The sequence below is a fragment of the Accipiter gentilis genome, chromosome Z (assembly GCF_929443795.1).
Source record: "Accipiter gentilis chromosome Z, bAccGen1.1, whole genome shotgun sequence".
NCBI classification, from domain to species: Eukaryota; Metazoa; Chordata; class Aves; order Accipitriformes; family Accipitridae; genus Astur; species Astur gentilis.
This window is the reverse complement of record NC_064919.1, coordinates 86,039,718-86,060,094: the sequence shown is the minus strand read 5'-3', so window position 1 is coordinate 86,060,094 and position 20,377 is coordinate 86,039,718. Positions and strand designations below refer to the sequence as shown.

Here is a 20,377-nt window from a genome sequence, read left to right as displayed (position 1 = left end):
TGTAGTCACCAGCTTTCTGCTGCTGACCCCTGCATGTTGGGACAGGAGGAGATCAAGGAGCCCAGTTTGCTCTCCCTAGCCTGGCATGGGCACTGAACCGCTGCTGAAGGCAGACAGTAAGGGTTGCACCACAAGGACCGTGCTGCCTAGGGTCCAGCCATCGATGTCCTGACCCGCCGATGACATCTTGCATGTATTTCTCAAAGGCTGCTTCGCCCCATGCGAGCACCAGGCAGTCCAAAGCAGCGGGGTGGTTGCTTCAGCAAGAGCACAGCCTTTCCCAAAATTCTTTGATCCCCACGTGGGCCCTGACAGCACTGTAAGAAAAAATGGTGCAAACGCTTCGAGACCTCCAGGGAAATCACAACCCTGAAGTACCGGCACTTGCGTGACCATAAACCTGAACCCAACCAATTGCATCCATCATTTGCAATCTCATTCATATTTACTTAAAATATTTTAATGTACCAATGCTATACCCATTAAATTAGCACTCCCACATTGAAATTATTATTTATTTAACTATTTATAACCGCTCCTCCCTGCCACATGCATCTGCCCAAATCCAACCATGGGCACCATCCCATCCCTCTCCACCGGGTTCCCACATGGTTCAAACCAGCTGATGAACGTGGATGAGGGAATCAAAAAAAGGAGCACGAAGCAGACGACAGGGCAGGTGAGCTGAGACTCACACGCTTCTCGGTTCAACCTGTAATCATCCCCCGGAGGCTGGGGCTGTCTGCGAGAAAAACTTCCCTTTGCTCTCCAGCCGGTTTCCCCCGTATCGGGCGAAGCCGGGCAATGAAAGCAGCAGTTCCTGCTGGAAAGCAGACAAAGAGTCTGCTTGATTTCCTAAGAGAGGAGGCTGCATGCCAGAATCTGCCCGGCCAGTCATATACTACCCAGCCTCGGTTGCGAAAGGCTTCTCACTTTGTTTCTGGTGCTGGACTAGCAGCTTTGTAGACTGGTAGAAGATACTGGGCTCCTCCTCTTCCAAATTTCTGTGTCCTGCTGAGAGATGGAGCACTGGGCAAGGTCATCTGCGAGGCCAGCATGCCCAGGGCGGCTCTGGGTGCTAAATATTTTTGTAAGCAACCCAAAATAAATTGTAAGATCTGCTCCTGGAAGTGCTGCGTGTAGTGGGGGAGCTGCAGTGCCTTCCAGGGTGGCTCCTGAGTGCAACTGGTTTCCGTGGCACGCTACTGGGACCAGTCTCCCCTGGCCTCCGTGGCTCCAAAACCTGCTCTTTACATCTTTGCAGAGGTAAGCATGGGGCGGGCGTGCAACAGCAGCTGATGGGGCAAAGAAGCCCCAAAACTGCAGCTGTGCTTCATCACAGAACCAGCTTGGTCCTCCTGAACAGCAATGGATGCACATGCATGCGGTGCAGACCACAAGGAGCAAACCAGAGAGCTAAGCCGATGGGATTCACATATCCACAAATATTTGGGTTTATTATCTGTTTTCTGAGATCATCTGGGCTGCTGAGAAGCTAAAGTGCTTACTTGGTATTCTCAGGGGTGCCCACGCCACGAGCAGGACCGGAGAACCTGCCCCACCGTCCCTTATCACCAAACCACGCAGGTTTAATTGTGTTCTTCAGCAATTCTCCCCGAGAGATGGAGTGGGAGCAGCCCAGTGCATACATTACCCTTTCCAGCTGCAACGATATTTCTCCTGCGAGGCACGGTACTAATTATTGTGTATGATATCGCTTGCAAAATGACATATAAGCAACGTTTGCCACAAACTACCTCTTAGCATGCAGTGTTTTCTGATGCTTTGGTGATGACTCCAGCGTGAAAGCACAGAAAGCTTGAAAATATCCACCCAGAGCCACGAAGACGTTGGGATATCTTTGAGACCCAGCGAAAGCCGGACTGACCACAGCCCATGTGCCGCTTGCCCTGGCGTCCCGACGGGCATCTCGGGTTCATCCATCCAGGTGGCAACACACGTGGACATCCAGACAGCCTCGGGCGTGAAGCTCCAGCCTCGCAACCGCTCTGCGGTCCCTGCCCACAGGTATGCTTTTCATCTAACGCGTGGGTCACGAGGAGGTGCCTGCTGGTATTTCCCCAGGGGAACGTGGACCACGACCGCAGAGGAACCAACGTGTTGCAAATGCGTCATCCTAGTGTAGCAACCAGCTCACTGGTGTAAAACGAGGCAACGGGTGAAAACGGAGACACATTTCGGTTAGGGAGAAGGAAAGAACCAGCTACTTGTGCCACTTGGAGCTTAAGCAGAATGAACGTACTGTACTTGAAAGGGTGCAGGAAAGATGGTGTTTCCCAGTCCTGTTTTTAACCAGAGGAGCCCTTGGGAAAGGCCGTGGTGGACTTTGTCCTCAACAAGATGGATCTGCTCCAGCTCTGCGGTTGGGATCATCATGGAGACCTCCTTTTATAAGGGGGCTTATAAGAAAGATGGGGACAGACTTTTCAGTCCCTGCTCCCAGCAGCGGGGTTGGACTAGATGACCTTTAAAGGTCCCTTCCAACCCAAACCATTCGATGCTTCTATGGTTCTATGATCATCCCCTACAACCGGGAGTACTGTTAAGGCGCAGGGTATGCTGCCCCGCTGACACAGCTCTGCAGGCACTCTTGGTGGTCTAAGGGACCACAGTTGGGGAACTCCTGCCCCCAAAACCTCCTGGAAGCCTCGCAGTCTGCTAGATGGGTCCTCCTAGGAGCACAAGCCAGTTCTGCTGCACTTCACAGGCTCTCCGCAGAAAGACATCAATAGCGATTTTCTGCTTTTCCAGCGGCCCCTTATCGACCTACTGTCGCAAGTCTTTAAGGAAGATGCCTGAGATAAGATCCATGGGACTGCTTGGCTGCTCTGCATGGGGAGAGTCACGCACTCCTCTGAGCTACGAGCAATTGCTACAACTCCACTTTTCTTATTGTCACACAGCATGGGGTTGTGAAAACAGCCAAGACTGGGGAAAATGCAAAGTACAAATGAGGGCGTGGGGGATGAGTAATTACAAAACACTCCACCAGCAAGGCCAGTTTCAGGATTTCTACAATCTGCTCCCATTAGAAGTATCAGCTTCTCGACCCAGGACATCAGAAGGTCAGCTGGGCTGATCCTGCACCCACGAACAAGCTGTGCCAGGTGCCACCCTCTCTAAAGGGGTACCAAGTCCCTCTGTGGGCATACCCTGGGAGCTAGGGAAGTCAGGTGAGACATTTCCCTAGAGAAGAAACAAGAGAGCACTTGGAAAGAGAAACCCTTTATAAGTCATAAAGTGTCATAAGTCAGAAGCCCATAAGAAGGCATAAGCGGTATCGTCTCTGCTCACCCATTTGATGCTAAGGTTGCCCAAACACAACATTTTAGGCAAAACCTTTCCCTTACAGAGCTGCCTGTGCTGATCTCTGCATGAGGCACAGGTTCTGCTGTGCTCCAAAACGTTATTTGCCAGGCTCCGAAAACACAGCTGAGCTTGGCAAGGCAGCCTGCGTCGGGCTGCATCCACTGGCAATGGCGTTTGTCTCTGCACGGCCTTCTGCTCACACCTCTCTGGGGATCTGGTGAAGTCCTCAAGTGCACTGAAGGTACACAAGGTGCCACCAGCCCATGCATCTCACAGAGGGGGTCCCTCTTCCCAGTTCCCTGACTGGGGTGGCCTGGTCTCAGCCCGGGTGAGAACATGCTGACAGCAACTCACGCTGCTCCGTTAGGGACAGGCCACCAGCATGGGTCACTGCTGGTCCCACGAGCAGCTGCCCAGAGGAGATGGCACAGGGGGGAAGGAGCTCTGGGCTGGAGTTGCTTGCACCGGCACGGCTGTGTCCATAGGAGGCACTTTCCCTAACGTATTTTGGACAACTTGAAGGAGTTTGTTTGGTGGCAGCTACTCCTTTCACAGTGACGTGCTGCTCTCTGCTGAGGAGGAGACTTCTGTTCTCCTGTTACCCAACCAGGACTTCCTGGGAGGATGGTAAGAAGAGATTAGTTTGTTTATTGCATCGAGTAAACCAAAATGTTGGTTATCCTCCTTGTCAGGCTCCTGAGGAACTGAGAGATACTTAACAGCAAATTGAATTAAGGCCAGAGGAACAAACCCCTGTACTCAATCGTGGGAAACTCCTCCTACTCCTTTCCACTGTAGACAAGGGAAACCATGAAACATGACTCTCTCTCCCCTGATCTGGAACAGCAGAAGGGATTCCTACAAAGATGGAAACCATTACGAGGCAATTACTGGAGACAATGATGAAGAAAATCTGGTCACTCATCAACCGAGATGCTGCAATCCAACAGTAGCCTGGTGGTTATACGTCTCCTGGCTGGAGGTGGCCCTTCAGGACCCAAAGGTGGGTGAGACAGGGACAGAGCCACCCAGTCTGCGTGCACAGGGAGACCGAGCCACCCAGACGGCTGGCTTCATCCTGCCCGGCCGAAGACATAATAACCCTGGGAGAAGAGGATGTGATCTCATCCCAAGGGTCCTGGGGAAACACAAAACATGGAAAGAAACAGTGGCAAGACCATCGCGCTTGATTGCAACGGGCTCCACCCTGGCTCGCCGGACGCTCTCCGCTTTCCTGGCTCTGCAGAGGGAGAGAGCGCATGGCGGCAGATGCAAATAGTTGTGTTTACATCCCATTGAAAGGGTTTTTGGGAACTAACAATGCCTGGTACGGAGGGTGAAGGAGAAAAACAAAGCCACGCGAGGAGGAGGGACCATCCTGTGAGATGGTATCTAGCTTCATTTCTTTATCTGCCCTAATTGCTTCCTCTGCCTTCTCCATGGGTCCCAGAGAAACTAGGGTGGCATTTCCCCTTCCCTATTTAAAATATGCCATTACAGTTTTAATGCTGGGACTAAACGAGTCCTGTAGCTTTCCAAGAATATATGTTCCTCCACACAAAATACTCAACAGAGCAGCTGGGCTCAAAGGCATCACCCAGCCCTTCTCATTTTGGTCTGTCCTCATCCGCTTCCAAATAACAACCGATCTCCTTCACCTTAATTCTGCCCTTTAACCGAAACAATGCCAATTAAAGGGATTTTTTTTTTCCCCATACAAGCTGCATTCACAGGAGGGTTTTTGCCAGCACAGCTACAGGGGGTCTGCGTGAGCTGGAGCTTTTTACATGGCTATTTATTTATTTATTGCACAGCAGGCGTGGAGGCATGGGGACATCCATCCCTGCTGGGAGCATGGTCCTACAGACAGACACACGCCCGTCCCTCCTCTTTGCAGATCCCGGCTCCTGCGCGCTACCTGCTCCCATGGCTCTGAAGGTCCACATCGCCCCACGCATCAGTGTACCCCGCTTGCTCTAAATCCCACTTTTCTCCCAGCTCTTCAGTCCTCTCTTCTGGATTCCCACAACATTTCCCCACTTGTTTGCTCTCCCCATTTCTCCTTCCTTCCCATGTCGCGGACGCCCAGTCTCCTCTTTCTTCCTCCTTCCCTGGCATCCCTTCCCTCCCATGCTTGCATCCCTCATCCCTCTTCCATCCTTTCCCCCTACAAACCACGTCCCAGTTTATCCCAGTCCCGCCGGACTAAAGACCAAACCACTGATTTTTGCAGAATCAGATGGGGGGAGCAGAAGAGGACTTTTATGAGGAAATAGGTCCCCTTCATCATAGAGGACTTACTTTCTCCAGTCAGATCTGGCCTCATGGAGCTATCTGAGTGGAAGGGTGGTGCGGGGTCAGGATCTGGCCCCCTTGGTGCCTTTGCTCATTCAATAAAGGAAGAATTCTGTCTCATTCTCTAACTAGGAGAATGATCTTAAAAATCCTAGCATCTCATTATACTGACAAAGACCCTTTTTTGACTCAAAAGGCTGATGCTTTTTAAAAAGTGAGTGTGATTAAAAAAATTAAAAAAAACACGTTAAAAGATACAATTTTCTTTTCCAAACAGCACCACCCTCCTCGCTCATCTGACTGCAGCCGGGAAGGTTTTCCTCTCTCTTCCTCTGAAGGAGACAGTGAAAAGGCAGTGCCCTCTTGAAGTTTAGACGTTAATTACCGTGTTAGAATATTTTGCTAAATTACACAGCATGGCCCCAGGAGATAACAGGCACTAAGAGAAGGGAGGGGAGTGGATACCCGTCTACATGCTGCACCGCAGACTCAGACGTGGGGGAAAGGCAATTAGACGGGGAATATTTATCCTCCCTGCACCACCACCCCGAGGCTTTCAGTTAGCAGCGTGTACCAAGGCAGGGAAGCGATGGGAGCGTGCCAAGATTTTAAACGATGCTGAAATGGGACTGTCTCTGCCAACCAGACTGGAGGTAGGAGACAACTCCTGCAGAGGAGCAACTGTCCTGCCTGCTGCCAGCCTGCCGGGTCTGCTCCCTGCTGACTCTGTGGGGCTGATTCACTGCTCCCGGGTGCTGCCCTCAGTCCCCAAGGTTGGTAATAAGACCATAAAAGCATCTGTCGTGGGTCAGGCCAATGGCCACATCTCCCTTATGGGTGGTGATGCTCAGGGTGATACCCCCAGGGTACCCAGCCAGCCCCAGCAGCAATAACCCCCTCAAGCTGCAGGGACGTCCGTGAATTAGTCCTGCAGCCACAGCCTCCTGCACGAAGGAGTTCTGCAGTTTAATTAGTCTCTCTGTGATGCGGGGTTTCTCCGAACCTGCCCCAACAGCCCCGTCCAATGCACCCATGGGTGCTGAGAGTGGGAGGGGGCTGCAGCAAGGCTGCTCCCTGTCACCCCTGGAATCCAATCCCCTTCTATCCAAGCCAGGACATCATGGGTGGATAACCAGATGGGTAAAAAACCCCATTGGATAGTTGGCCTCAACGGGTTCCCAACTCTGCCTGGAGGCCAGTGATGAGGAGTACTGAGGCGTCTATCCCAGGACCTGCCTTGTTTAGCATCCTTATCCATGACCTGGAGGAGGGGAGAAGCACGGTCTCGTGAAGTCGGTAGATAACACCAAGTTGGGGGACCACTCAATGTGCTCAAGGAGCTGCCGTCCAGAGGGACCTCAGTGGACTGGAGGACAGAATCAAGAGGAACCTTAAACTTTCAACAAGAAGCAAGCCCTGCGCAGGAGAAGAGCACAGGGACATGGGTGAGGAGTGGGACAGGGTTATTATGGGGGGTGAGAGGGGGCAGAGCCCAGCCTGTGTTGCTTGCCCTTGTGGGACCCCGATCGGCAACATGCCTTGAGGGGACCACAGTGACTTCGTCACCTGGCATCTTCTCGAGCTTTAGGTCCCGCAAGCCAGTTTTTCCACCTCCTCGCTCTGCTGCCGTAGGCAACTGCTCAGGTTACCTGGCTGTAAAGCAAGGTCTGACTGCTGAATGGCGTCATAAAAATAAACAAATGCATCCAAAGCAGCACTCGACACCAACCACCTTGGCTGGAAGCGGCTCCTCCTGGCAGAGGGCTGGCAGGAAGGTGGCAGCTCCCAGGCCCAGAGGCACCTCCTGGGTTGGCGTCCCAACAACATCCGCTGAGGATGAGATTGAGACACAAGAGGAGCCAAACTTCCCGACACCACTCATCTGGCCTGGCTTCTGCAGAACACAACCATGGCTCCAAGCTGGCTATGATCCTTCCTTCCCCGCAGACCTCAGCCACCACCAAGAACTGGGCCAGGTCCCTTGGGACCCAGTCCTAATGCTTCTCCTCCCCAGCAGCACTGGGGGACGAAGCAGGGAGGGCAGCGAGCTGGGCCAACCCTGGTGACACAGATGCAGCCGTGGGCAGCACAGAGCTGGATGAAGAACAGCCAGCTCCAACCATGCTTAGGAAAGAGCTAGGAAATGCAAAAGTGGTGATAATCAGTGAACAAGAGATTGCAAATAATATTATTTATTATCTCTACGTCTTCAGTAGCCATGGGGCACTTGCTGCACCAGGCACAGGGCTCTGGAGTCCTCCTGCCCCACTGATGGTTCAACTGACATTTACCAGTCCCTGGTCTTAACCCATTTTCTATGTTTTGCTGACTCTGCTGAAGGCCACAGAAAAGAAGAAATAAGGCCAGGCTGCAAAAAACAAAGTCCCTTGGTTGTTCTCCCGGTTTTAGTTGCTTTTGAGGGACGTGCAATGTGAAGTATTGTTGGAGTGGGGCTGAACATGGTCCTTGGTGTTTGGGCATGGGGCAGAGGCTTTGGGGCAGCAAGGATGTCAGCACGTTCACTCCCCATCATCCTGGAGGGGCAGAAGGAGACCTACAGGGACACATTTGATGTGGTTTTGTGAAATACAGTGAGGCCAGAGCTGAGAGCACATGGGCTGTAGGGCTAGGAGAAGACTGTGGGACATCCCTCTTGCTTAGACCATCAAGCACGGGAGCGAGGACAACTTCCTAAAACCGCTAAAAGTGTTTTCATTGAGCCAGATAAAGACTCACGGAAGAACGTGGTGCTGGAAGATGCCACCACCGGTCCCACGTGAGGACAGCCAGGGCTGGAAACAGGCAAGGGCCAAGCCTGCAGTGCCCTGGCTGCAGCACAACCATCCCTGGGGAAAGCCTTTCCCTGGGAACAACGCCCTCTTCCAGCTCACCCTCGATTCCCCAAAGCTCCGAGGGAAGAATAGGAGGAAAGCTCTTTCTTTTATTTCTATTTAACTTCTCTGCTTTGTTATTCTTTTCCCAGGCTCCCCAGATTTGATGGCTGCAATAGTCCTCTGGTTCTCATCTGCAAAAGGCTCTCCTTTGGTCACCATAAAAACCCCTCCTTTCCCCCAGCTGTCCTCAATACTGACCTTTAGGCTGAGCTTGGGTATCCACTTCCCTTCTCCAACCTAAACCACACACTATTCCAAGCAGAAAAATGTGTTTTGATCTAAAGCACCATCCAAACTCACAGTACACCATCTAACCATTTTAATGAGAGCTGGACCCACCTTTTACTTCTCTTGGCAAACCATCTCTTTGCCTAAAATCCCAACATTGACCCCACCAGACCTTGTGAAGATGCTCTCCGCCCACATAAATCTCAACCCAAACCCTCAGAATGGTTCTGGAAATTAAACTTTTTGATTCTTTGGGGATCCAGCTCCTGGGAGAGGCAGTCACCATGTCAGACATGGTGGTAGACCCTTCCTTCTCTCCCCACCCTGTTTTCCAGCAGGCAGCTCAGGCGATGGATGCAGAGGAGGATGCAGCAGAGCTCTCCGACATGGGGTCTCGGCGTGGACCACGTTTGTGCCAAGGAGCACAGCCACTCCCTTGGTTCCCAAAATGCTGCCCGGGCGAGGCGGCAGCTCTGACCCAAATTTCCTTTGCTGTGTTTAATCACCCATTCCCATGGCTGACATCAAAATGCAGCGGTCTGCCTGCTTCCCTGAGGACGGTGATGAACGCTGGTTCGATTAACCAGCAAACCCCAGCATTTATCACTCCAGCCTCGCCTGAAATGAACTTCTCTTTTGATTTTTTTTTTCCCAGCCCACAAAACCAACCCATCCACACCGCTCAATAAATAACACCGGCATTGCCACCCGATGCCCCAGCCACGTCCCCAGCTCCTCCTCACCAGGCCACCCAGCACTGATGTCCTCACTGCCATCCTCGCTTCCTCCCACCCAGCCCAGCTCCACAGCTAACGATGGTGTTAATAAGCTTTTATGTAGGGGGAAAGGAAAGGAGCTGGAGAGAGGAAGCTTTGCAGGGGGAAGGGAAGAGACATTCCTGCCTCAGTCATCAGGCAACTTTCCCCTTCCTCTTGCTCACTCCCTCACTGACCTTTGGCTGAGTCTGCCAAAGCTATAAAGGAAAAGGGAAAAAGGAAAAAAAAGAGACAGAGAAACTAAAAAGCAGGAGGAGCTGAAAGGACAGGCAGAGGGAGAGATGTTATCTTGCCTCTGATAATGATTTATCATCAAAGGCTGGGTGGATGGAGGCAGAGAGAGCTAAGCAGCACGGAGGGGCTTTGCTGGGGGATGCCCAAGGGGAAGGAATTAGGGGTGAGGGGCTGAGATTGTACACAGGGACGTATGTGATGACCAGCAGGAACAGGAAAAAAACCCATGATGAGCGCTACTGCACCTTGTGAACCTGTCCTGAGGTAAGTGGATGTCCCAAACCTTATAGGCCATGGTGACACCAGTCCCTGTACTTCATGGAGCTCACCAAGGGATGAGCACTCTGCACAATTAAGGGAGTTTCCGCCATCTCATGGAGCACCTAGCAGGGCCATCCTGTGCAAATGTCCCTGTCCTCTCCTGGCTGCAGCTGGAAGAACCCATCACCACCATCTACAGCCTGGCTTTGGCTCTGGCAACCATCGCAGAGCCTGGCACCTATCACTGCTGATAAATAAGCAGTCCTGTTCCCCTGAGTTGGCGCTGTGCATCAGGATTAGCTGACGGCGGCAAAAAACTGCGGCAAGATGAAAACCCATCCCAGAGCCATGGAAGTGGAACAGTGTGAGTCAAGGTCACAACCCTGCAGAATGAGCAGTCACAGATCAACCATTTTCGGGCAGGAGAGCTGGAAGTCTCAGGCTCACCCATGTCAGCTAAGCTAAGTCTTCTCCTCTGACAAACAACATCACGGGGACGCTGTCCTGCTAAGGAACAGGGAGATGTATTTTTAAGAAGCAAATTTATGCACGATGTCTTGATATAATTAGTAAAGGCTTTTCATGGAGCTGCCCTGTAGCAAAAAATATCCCTGATACATGAAATTCATGTCCTTCCACGCACCTCTAGATTGCCACCATGTCCCCACATACCGGCAAAGTGACAAGAGGGACCATGACGGCACAGCGAGGGCAGACAGGAGTGGGCAGGGAAAAATCCTGGCAGAATCAGGGCTGGGTTGTGTCACGACTGTGATGGGAAGTGAAGGGGAACAGGGACTTTGCCAGACGCCAAGATCTTCCCCATAAGGTGACACATAGTGCTGTGGGCAGAGGTTTGGGGGAAGTTAGGCTATTCTTAGCATCCCTCTCCCACCTCCTCCTCTGGATATGTGTGCCTCGTCACGATGCCTGGACTCTTTCTCACTGCTACAGTCACCGTCTGTGAACCCTACCCACAATGTTACTGTGAAGACAAAATGTTTATGATGTGTTTGCATTCAGAGAAAACTTCCCATGTGTGTAAAAAAGTCATTGCCGGCAGTTTCTTTATCCTTCCATTGCCCAAGGTCTAGCAGAGAACTGATTTTACAGTGAGTTATTTATGGCCCGACAGAAGCACTAATGACAATTTGAGATTCACAGCTCCAACCCTGGGCAACAAGGCAGATTTTTCTGAGAAAGTCTTCTACAGGCAGCAGCAGGAGACAAAACTATCTTTAAAACAGGATGGGGGAAAGCCCTCTCCTGCTCTGTTGAGCATGAACACTTGAGTTGTCTTTTCTGTTTTTTCTCACTGAAGCTTCTGCCACCACACCAAACCATGGGGAGCTCAGGAGCCCAGGCTCTGAAATGAGCTCATCAGAAGCTCAGGTTCCGAAATGTCCCCAACCCCGGTGACAGGGCTGGGTTTCTGCTGCACTAGGTGGGGAGTAAGGACATATGGGACCTCACATCTCTCCCTCCTTCCTCCCCTCAGTCTGTCTCATCTATTCAGGTGGCTTCACTTGCTTTTAAGAAGCTTTTTAAGACCCTTCGATGGGGATTTTTGCAAGATTGGGATTTGCAAAAAACATTGGGTGTGCAATCCCAGCTGTTGGGCTTTGCAAACCCTTGGACAAAGGGGTCTTGCTTGGAGCACAGGCTTTTAATTAGCAGAAACACAATATGCAGGAAAAGCCAAGCATCCCTGCAGATGTAGGTACTTTTGGTGTGAGAAGTGTTGATGCTGGCAAAGCAAACCTCCAGGAATTGTAAAGCAAACATCTACAAATCATGGGCACCTCAACACTGCAACACAATGGCTTGGCCCACAGATGGAGAAGGACGAACTGAAGGCATTTACCTCCCTGAGGCAGGTATAAATGGGGCAGACAAGGACTCGAAAGGGCTCTCCGGTGCTGCTCCTCATGGTGCCGAAGACTTCACAGAGAAAGGTGATGAACCCCAGCCAGCGCTCCACGTCCCGCTGCTGCAACTCCTCCCGCATGGTGAAATCCTTCTGCAAGAGGGACAGAGACAACAGGCTGCATCAGCAAAACCGCATCGCCATGGGAGAGGCAACGGCTGTCTAGAGGGAGAATTAGGAGGAAATTGAAACTCAGGGTGGGGGGAGGAAGACAGACAGACTGACTCTTTAGTAACAGCGGGGAGATTACTCAACGCACGCGGAGTGGCTGGAATTTCAACACAGCAAAGCCACCAGAAAGCAGGTACTGTAGAAATATCACCAACCCCTGCAATAACTGTCACGGCTTGCGCTAGAGACGGCATCCCCCATGCCCTGCCCTCCCCCTCAGACAGGCACGGGGACTCTTTTCCATATTCACAACCAAGATCGAATAAAAGCAGCAACAAAGAGGTTAAATGAAATGCAGGGGAAATGCAAAGTATGCCGGTGGCCATGCTGGGGCTTGGTGGTCCAGGTGGACCTGCCCAGCCCATTCATTCCAGTATCTTCAGCAGAGCCAGTGTCTGGTTGGGGGCATCTTAATGGCCTGGCTGTTCCCTGGGGTCTCACGAAACTACGGCAGAGGCTGGCTCCCTGCCCGACCAGAAGATCAGGGCAGCCTGGGCTTGGCATTAAAAGGTCACCCTGCTCCTGAGCTGATGGTTGCCATGACCAAGGATTATCCGAATGACGTGATTTATGGAGCAACATCAGGAGGAAGTGTGCAGGGAGATAGCTGCCTCGCCATCAGTCCTCCAGCTGGGGAGAAAAAAAGGGATTTGCCCGAAAGCAGGATATGAAAAGGGATGCGTGTGTGGCAAAGAGCAAGGGGCAACAGAAAAACAAATGAAAACCTTTCTAGAGGGTGGCACAAGAGAGTGCGTCGCACTCAGAGCCAAGAGGGTTTCCCTGGGCTCTCAGCAGTGCCTCAGAGCTTCTTGTAAGTTGTCCCACACGATTTTGCTTGTCTGTCTCCATAGTGACCTTTCCTCAGTATTAAAAATTAGGAGACACTAAGTAGGGGAAAATTAAAGAACAGGACAAGTTCGTTCTCAACACCATGTGTTCCCAGTGCAGGTTGCACAACATTTGAAATCCAGCAACTAAATAAATTATCTTATATCTTTTTAATCTCAGTTTATTCCTACTGCCTGAGACAAAGGGCTTTGCTGCTGCGAATGCTCCGACCCGCAGCTGCACTCTGCAAAGCCAGGGAGATATAAAAGCCACCACACCAAAGTTTTCTCTCATGCCCCGGACAACACACGGGAGATCTTTCTTTTGAAATGAAGGTAAGTAAAGCCGCTGCTAAAGAAAGCCAGGCAAAAGTGCGATGATTATTTTCATGACACAACTGTATGCACAGAAGATCCAAGACAGGAGCTATTTATATGTTTCATTACAAAAGGAAAAAAAATAATATATTTGCATATGCAGGAAAAAGGCTTGTAAAATAACCAAGGCACTTATTAACCAAACAGCGATGACTAATTCCTCTCTACACCCATTTCTATAAGGCAATTGCCCAACTGTGTCTGTGACTCCGAAGGCAACCTGCAGCCAAATCCTGTTGGGTCTTTTCAGACTCTCTGGGGGAGTTTGCAGAGTTCGTCCTTTCATTAGCCAGCCAGTCCCAGGGCAGTGATGGAGGAGAGAGTTATTTGCCAGCTCTGGTTATCACCCCAGGGTTACCAAATTACTCGTTCTGGAGTTTTCACTTGAATGTTAATAATAATAAAAAAAAAAGTCAAAGAGAAATGACCTCCTGACTATTGAGAAATTAAAAAAACCAAGCGAGAGCATCCTGTGCCCCTCACCTGCACCGATGGGGACCTCAGCCTCGCTCATCCACAAGGTCACCCACTGGCCACCTCTGCCCTGGGACAAAAAGTGCCCTTTGAACCCTGGAGCTCTTCCTTGATGCCCCGAGACCTCTCCATCCCCTGGCACTGAGCTCTCTCCTGCATCTCATGCAGCATCCTACCTGGCTCCTGCCCTTCCCAGGCTGGATTCCCCCCAGCAGCACCCCTGTCCTGCCTGGGAAGGTCCCCACTGATATGCCCCAGGAGCCAGGCCGTATTTTGGGATCCCTGGGACATGCTGAGAAATTCCTAGCAGCTCGGGATAACCACGTGGGCTCTGCGGTCCCAGATTACTGGGAAAGAATAAAAGCCACTGCAGAAAACTCTCCTTCTTCCCGTTCCTGCTTCAAACACATTGCCCTGCTCCGCAGCCTTGCAAGAGAGAAAACTGATTCTTCAACATTTTCTCTTAAAAAAATATTTTCTGTAAAAAACCCCATCAAACCAACCAACCAAACAAAAAATTCCATAAACCAACCACCAAACCAAACTCATTAGGCCTGGGACAGGAGCTGGGCAGGAAGGGATGCCACCACCCAGCACCCTCTTTTTCATCCTATGGCACCCAGTGGGTGATGCCATGCAGCAGAGACATCAGTAAACATTCTGCCCCCAACTCCGCAGCTGAAGAAGACCTTTGAAAAAGAAAAGGGACTGGGGTCCTCTCCCAACCCCCCCGAGTCACAAAAAAGCTTGTGCAGACTTTGATGGACCCCCATGAAGGATGAGAGCAAGGGATGGAATGTGGGATGGATGCAGAGGTCACCGTGAACATTTTCACTCTGAATGTGATACTGCAGCAGGAACAATTTTGCTCCATTTGCGGCCTCAGGTTGGGCCAAATTTCGCAAAAGGAGATCGTTTCCATGTACTCTGCAAAAGGGGGGAGGTCATACCGATTCCTTTGACAAAGTAGGAAAAGCACCTTGCCAGAGGTAGGAATTACCTTTTTTTTGGACCATGCCTGCCTACAGGCAAGAGTTGGACTTGCCAGGAGCTGAACTTCCATGGTAGCCAGACTTGCAGCACCAGGGCTCTCCTGAAGCATCCTGAGATAAGCATCTACTTCGGCCCCTCAGGGCAGTGCTACACCAGTGTCATGGTGCGCATGAGGAAGGTGGCCCAGGGAGCTTTGTCCTTAAATTTGGCCTTCAGACAGCAGGTTTGACCAGTACCACGGTACACAGAGATGGGCAAACCAACTCCAATGTCATCCACGCAGAGGTGTCCCACCTCCCTTGGCATGTCCATGTTCGAGGAGACCACTGTTGTCATCTAGGTAATTTGGTCAAGGGAGTTATGGGCGTGATTCGCCTGGTTGCACGTCGGACGTGCTCCCAGCAGGACCCGTGACCCATCGTGCCGGGCATGGAGAATGTTGAGAGCAACTCAATCGCTTCTCCAAAGGGTGTGCAACCAAAACGGATGAGCCATACCAAAAGCGTGGGAGAGGTGAAGATCTGGCCGGTGGTGAAGAGTGGCTCAGCAGAGAACAAAACCCTTGTCCCATGTGCCCGGGGCACATCCGATGGAGCCGTGCCCTGACCTGCAGACCTCCACACCACCGATGAGAAGCCTTGAGGAGGCTGAAGAGCGCTGAAACCAGACGGCCGGGTCACTGCCCTGCCCAGTGAACTTTATTTGCTCTGGAAATGCCTCACGGAGTTATATAAAAATAACCTGTGGATTGGCTTGCCCCATGCTTAGGTGGTGATGTCAGGGCAGTAAGCAAATTATCTTTCATCAGTTTGGCTGTATTTTTAAACACGAATTGTATTACTAATTTGGGGGTGCCCTAGCCTGTAGATAATCTGGGCGCGTTTACTGGATGACCTTCCTTCAGTGCCTATAGTTTAAAATAAAATGTATTTATACCAGGTAGCAGGGCTGACCTCCCTTCTCTGCCTGGTTTGGGAGAAGAGTTCATTGGGAAACCATGCGGCAAGTGGGGGGATGCCAAGGGGACCTCTAAAGAGATCTTGTGCAGGACAAGTTTGGGGCATAAACCTAAAGGCTAAGCATGTTCATCACATTGGGCCTCACCAAGCGTGATGGGTAGGTCAGGTGTGGCCCGTGTTCATGCGTGATGGAGATGGGCCACAGCTCAGCCCACTCTCTGACATCCCCCATTGGACCCTTTCTAAGCTTGGCTGAAGTTCCTACCAGCAATGGAAAGAGAAAAATGCCTTTATCTTGGGGCTCTCCACTCTTGCACCCAAGTGAAAGCCCACTCCTCATCTCAGTGTAGACACAGCTCATGCAATGCTATCCTTTCTTGGTCCAGACGTGAGACCTCTCCAAGACCAGGACCAAGCTAGACGAGCCAAGAGAACTGGCCACTCCATGGGACAGGAGAAAATCCATCCTCTACCATTTTTGGTGGGCAGCAGAGTCAAGCAGGATGAGAAGCATCATTTTGCCATCGGATCTAAGCCCTTGCTCCAGCCCGGACAGCTGCAGCCGAAAATTCATCCCTTGGGAGTTCGCCACACTTTTTTTAAGACGAGTCCCAAATAACTTTTCCCCAGATCTGGGCCCACCGACTCATGGCTGACTCTGTCAGCAGCAAGTTAGAGGGCAAAAGTTTAGTGTGGGATAAAAATGAGGGTTAATTTAAGCATTGCCACCTTCTGATGGAAAAAAAAAAAAAAGACACATTTGGGCTTGTTGCTCTGTAAACACAGGGCTCTTCCTCTGGCAGCTCTGCTGTTTACTCAGTCATTGTCAAGGAGGCAGGAAATACTGAGTCAGAAATACTGCACAAAAAGAAATATATAATGCTTAGATATCAGTGCTAGGCGCTATATAAAAAGCTGAGAGGCTGTGCTAAATACTTGATCTTACTGGCAATGTGCTACAAAAGGTTGGAGCCTTAAATGGCTCTTTGGAAAGGGCCTGAGACAAATAAAATGGGTTGGAGGAGGGAGCTGGCGGGCAGAGGCTGGGACAGCATCCGTCCCTTGTTGCTTCCCTGCAGAAACACACCCTCTGCCTGCTCCCTCCCCAAACTCTCCTAGAAAGGGCTCCAATAAATGACATTTTGCACACGTAACATTGCTGCATTATTCCCTGTTTATAATTTAAATAATACTTGTATTTAAGTCCTGGCTTGGAGGAGGCTGTGGAGCATAGCTTTGCTTTCTGGGGAGTATAACCCAGTGAGATGAGTAGTTTATAGCACCAGCATTCAGAAGAAGCTCAGGAGGTGCCGGAGAAACCTGTGGCAGCACCAGGGAGCGATCGAACACCTCTGCTCATGGATGCTCGGAGTCTCACCGAGCGCCTCTGAAGCGGAGGTACCACCCGCAGCTTCATCAGGAAGATCTCATTCCACATGGACACCACTATACAAGCTCCTTTTCTGTACTAAACCACCAGAGATGGTGGGACATGAGGTGGGACCATCAGCTCTTCCATGGGCTCTGCTCTTCCTCCAACCACCCACAGCAACACTCCCGGCCTCGCTGCCTGCACCTTGCTGACACTCCCTGAGGACTGAACCATACCGAGATCCCACCACACCATCCCTGCCTATGCTACTGCCAGCACGGGGACAATAAGATGAAGCAGAGTAAGATGATGATAGAAAACCTACTTTGAGCCAACAGTTTCCACACAGGACTGGGAAACAGCAGCACAGGAGACTGAGATTTATTTCCAGTCCTGTTTGGGCTCCCATCACCTCTGTACCCTGATTTCCCAGCTGGTAAACGGGAATGATTTACTCATCTTCCTCTGCAAAGTGCTTTGGGGTGTGTGACTGAGACACGCAAATCACGGCAATTATTATTACTCCAACAAAGGAGCTATTGACATTTAAAGCAGATAAAGCCTTTAAATTACAGATGACACTCTGTGCCCAGCCTTGCAAAGGTCCTGGCTTCACCCAGCCATGAGGCATTTCACTCCCACAGATTTTCATCACTCTCTTTCCTACAAGCTGGATCTGCACCAGATGAACATGCACCAGCTTCTTCTCAGGGTGTTTTGGCCACTTTGGGAAGAGCAGCAAATCCTACCGGTGGCCTTCAGGGTGGATACCTGGTTTCATGATGGCCACAGCTCTGTGAATGTTTCTTATCACAGAGGTCTCCAAAATGCATCACATGGTGAAGGACCAGGTTACCAGGACTGTGACCACTATCCTGTGGGCACCTACCACCCATCAGCCGACCACCAGATGATATAATGCAAGATGACTTGCATTAAATGCCACCGACCAATTCTTACAAGAAAAATTCACCAAAGATCCTGCAGCCATTGAACAGACACAAATAGTGCTTATTCCTCTCAAAAGGGTTTGGGCAGGAAGGGGAAAGTAAGGTCGGAACACTCCTCGTTCTTCTAAAGGAGATGCTGAGCAAACTCCCAGGATTAGGAACATCCATGAATTTTAAATTCCTCAGGTTTGGGTAACCAAGGCAGCTGATAACCAGAGCTAACAGGAGCTGTGGGTACTTCCCATGTCTCCAAACACCCCGAGGTGACCAAGCAGGTGGTCACTTGAACCTCCTGCCCCCTGGTCTCACCATGACCTCTCCATCTGGCTCCAAATCTGGGATCAACAGCAGCTCCCCACCCACCGGGGGTGTCTCATGGCTTGAGCTAGCCATGTCTCTGAGGTCCTTGGGGGCTGCAGAAGTGCAAGTAGTTAATTATTAATTTAGTTGAGGTTTAAAGCACACAGGTGGGGACATACTGATGGATGGGCAAACAGAAAAGCATTGCTGCTAACCTGTTGCTACAGATCTTGGAGCACTGTCTCAGTGGAAGCTCTGAGATGACCAGGAGGGTGAAGTAGCATGGTCTGCACACCACAAACAGCAAACACCATTTTGTCCTGATGTAAAAATCTTCTTTAATGACCCTCTGAGTGCAGAGAAAGCAGAGTGAGGAGAAGAGAGAGCCCAAAGGAAATCCCCTGGTCTCCTGTTCCCTCCTCCTTCTTTTCTCTCATGGAGGAGAAAATATCAAAATGGAGATGTGGCCATGTCCTGGGAGGACACCACGTCCCACACGTCAGCAGAGCTTACTGCTGAACTGGAGCAAATCTCATTTCCACCAGTACACATTCACCTCTCCACTGAGTTACCAAGGCTTATACCATGTTATTGCAGGACTGTTTCTCCAAATAATTTTCAAGTGGGATAACGCACAGATCAGAAATACTCTGGAAAAGAGAGCAGAATGCTCTGGGAGCTCCGGTTGCTTCACCGGAGGATGTTTGCCAGCACCTCCTTCAGCGGTACCCAGGTGACAGAGTTGTCTTCCTTGTTACTTAATTTTTATTGCCGTCTTTCCTATCTAGCACCTTTCTGGATTCCCAAACACGTGCCAGGGTGTCAGCTCAGCTGGATAACAGCAGTTTATCACCACTTTAAAGCCCTGTTATCCCATGAACCAAGACACAATCACACAGCAAAATGTCACTGCTGGTCCCAGCCAGACCTCCTTTAAAAGAAAGTTAAAAAAAAAAAAAAAAAAGACGGATGCGTGAAAACGTAGTGGGTGGGAGAGCACAGGGGAGTCCTGCAGGCAGCTGGCCAGATTCATCATGGGGTGGATTTTCCCCTTATCTGCTCAGAGTTTGAACTGCACAGGCAAGGAGGGAACCGGAGGAGTTAACAGACTCTCAGCCAGAGATATTCGTGGCACCCAGAGTTCGTGTAAAGTTTCATACCGGGACCCTTTTCTAAATTCTTTCGGTCATGGGAGAAAACATTGCAACTGTTTAGTCTGCAGGGAGGTGGTGGCTCTGGCCCAGCACTCAACGTCGCTGAGCAAACATGCTGGAAAGCAAACGGGCTGACAATCCTCTTATCTCCTCCGCCTGCTTTTCACCCCGTCTCTCCCACCGTGGCCAAACATCCGATGGGCATTGGGTACTGGTGCTGGAGGCTCCCTGCTGGAAATGCAGCTCTGGGCTCCCTGGGATGGGGGACAAGTGACCACTGAAAGCCAGGACCTGGAAGTGAAGTACCACTCTGCTAAAAAATGTTATTTACACAAAAGAGCTCAGAAAAGTCTTTCTCAGGGGCTAATATTTACAAACCCTATGAAGCCAGGGAGCTTCTGCTATAGCAAATGTTGTATTTGGCTATTTTTTTTTTTAAATGGATGTAAAGGATACATTAATCTTTTCTGCTCATTCCCTGAAGCATGCAGGTATAGAGCACCCTACAATGCCTCTGAAGCTGCTCATCTGTGCCAGAAAAGCTGAGATTACAGAAAAGAGCTGCAGAAAACAACATTAACCTGCAAACCCCCTCGATCCCTCCAAACTTTCTGTCTCTAAAGGGATGCTCATGATTACCATGGCATATTTTGCATCATATTGGCAGAGCAGCTGACTGTGAGCATAACTGTATAAGAACCACCGGATGGCATGGGCTGGAATATTAAAGAGATGCAAGGAAACACACCTTACTCTTATTAAAGAAGCAGAAATGGAAAGGTACTGTTTTTCCAGCCTGACACCATTTCCTTAGCCGGCGCACACTTTGCTCTCTCTGTCTTTGCTTTCAGTTC

The 20,377-nt window shown here is 50.6% G+C and overlaps 1 protein-coding gene across 4 annotated transcripts in view; it reads right to left on the bottom strand.

The window, feature by feature from the left end:
- Window positions 1-20,377, bottom strand: part of CTIF (cap binding complex dependent translation initiation factor) — a 141,604-nt gene that overhangs the window by 7,538 nt on the left and 113,689 nt on the right. For all 4 annotated transcript variants that reach the window (XM_049794680.1, XM_049794681.1, XM_049794682.1 and 1 more), the window contains one exon: window positions 11,883-12,038. In XM_049794680.1, coding sequence (XP_049650637.1) covers window positions 11,883-12,038 — 156 coding nt within the window. The remainder of the gene's footprint in view (window positions 1-11,882; window positions 12,039-20,377) is intronic.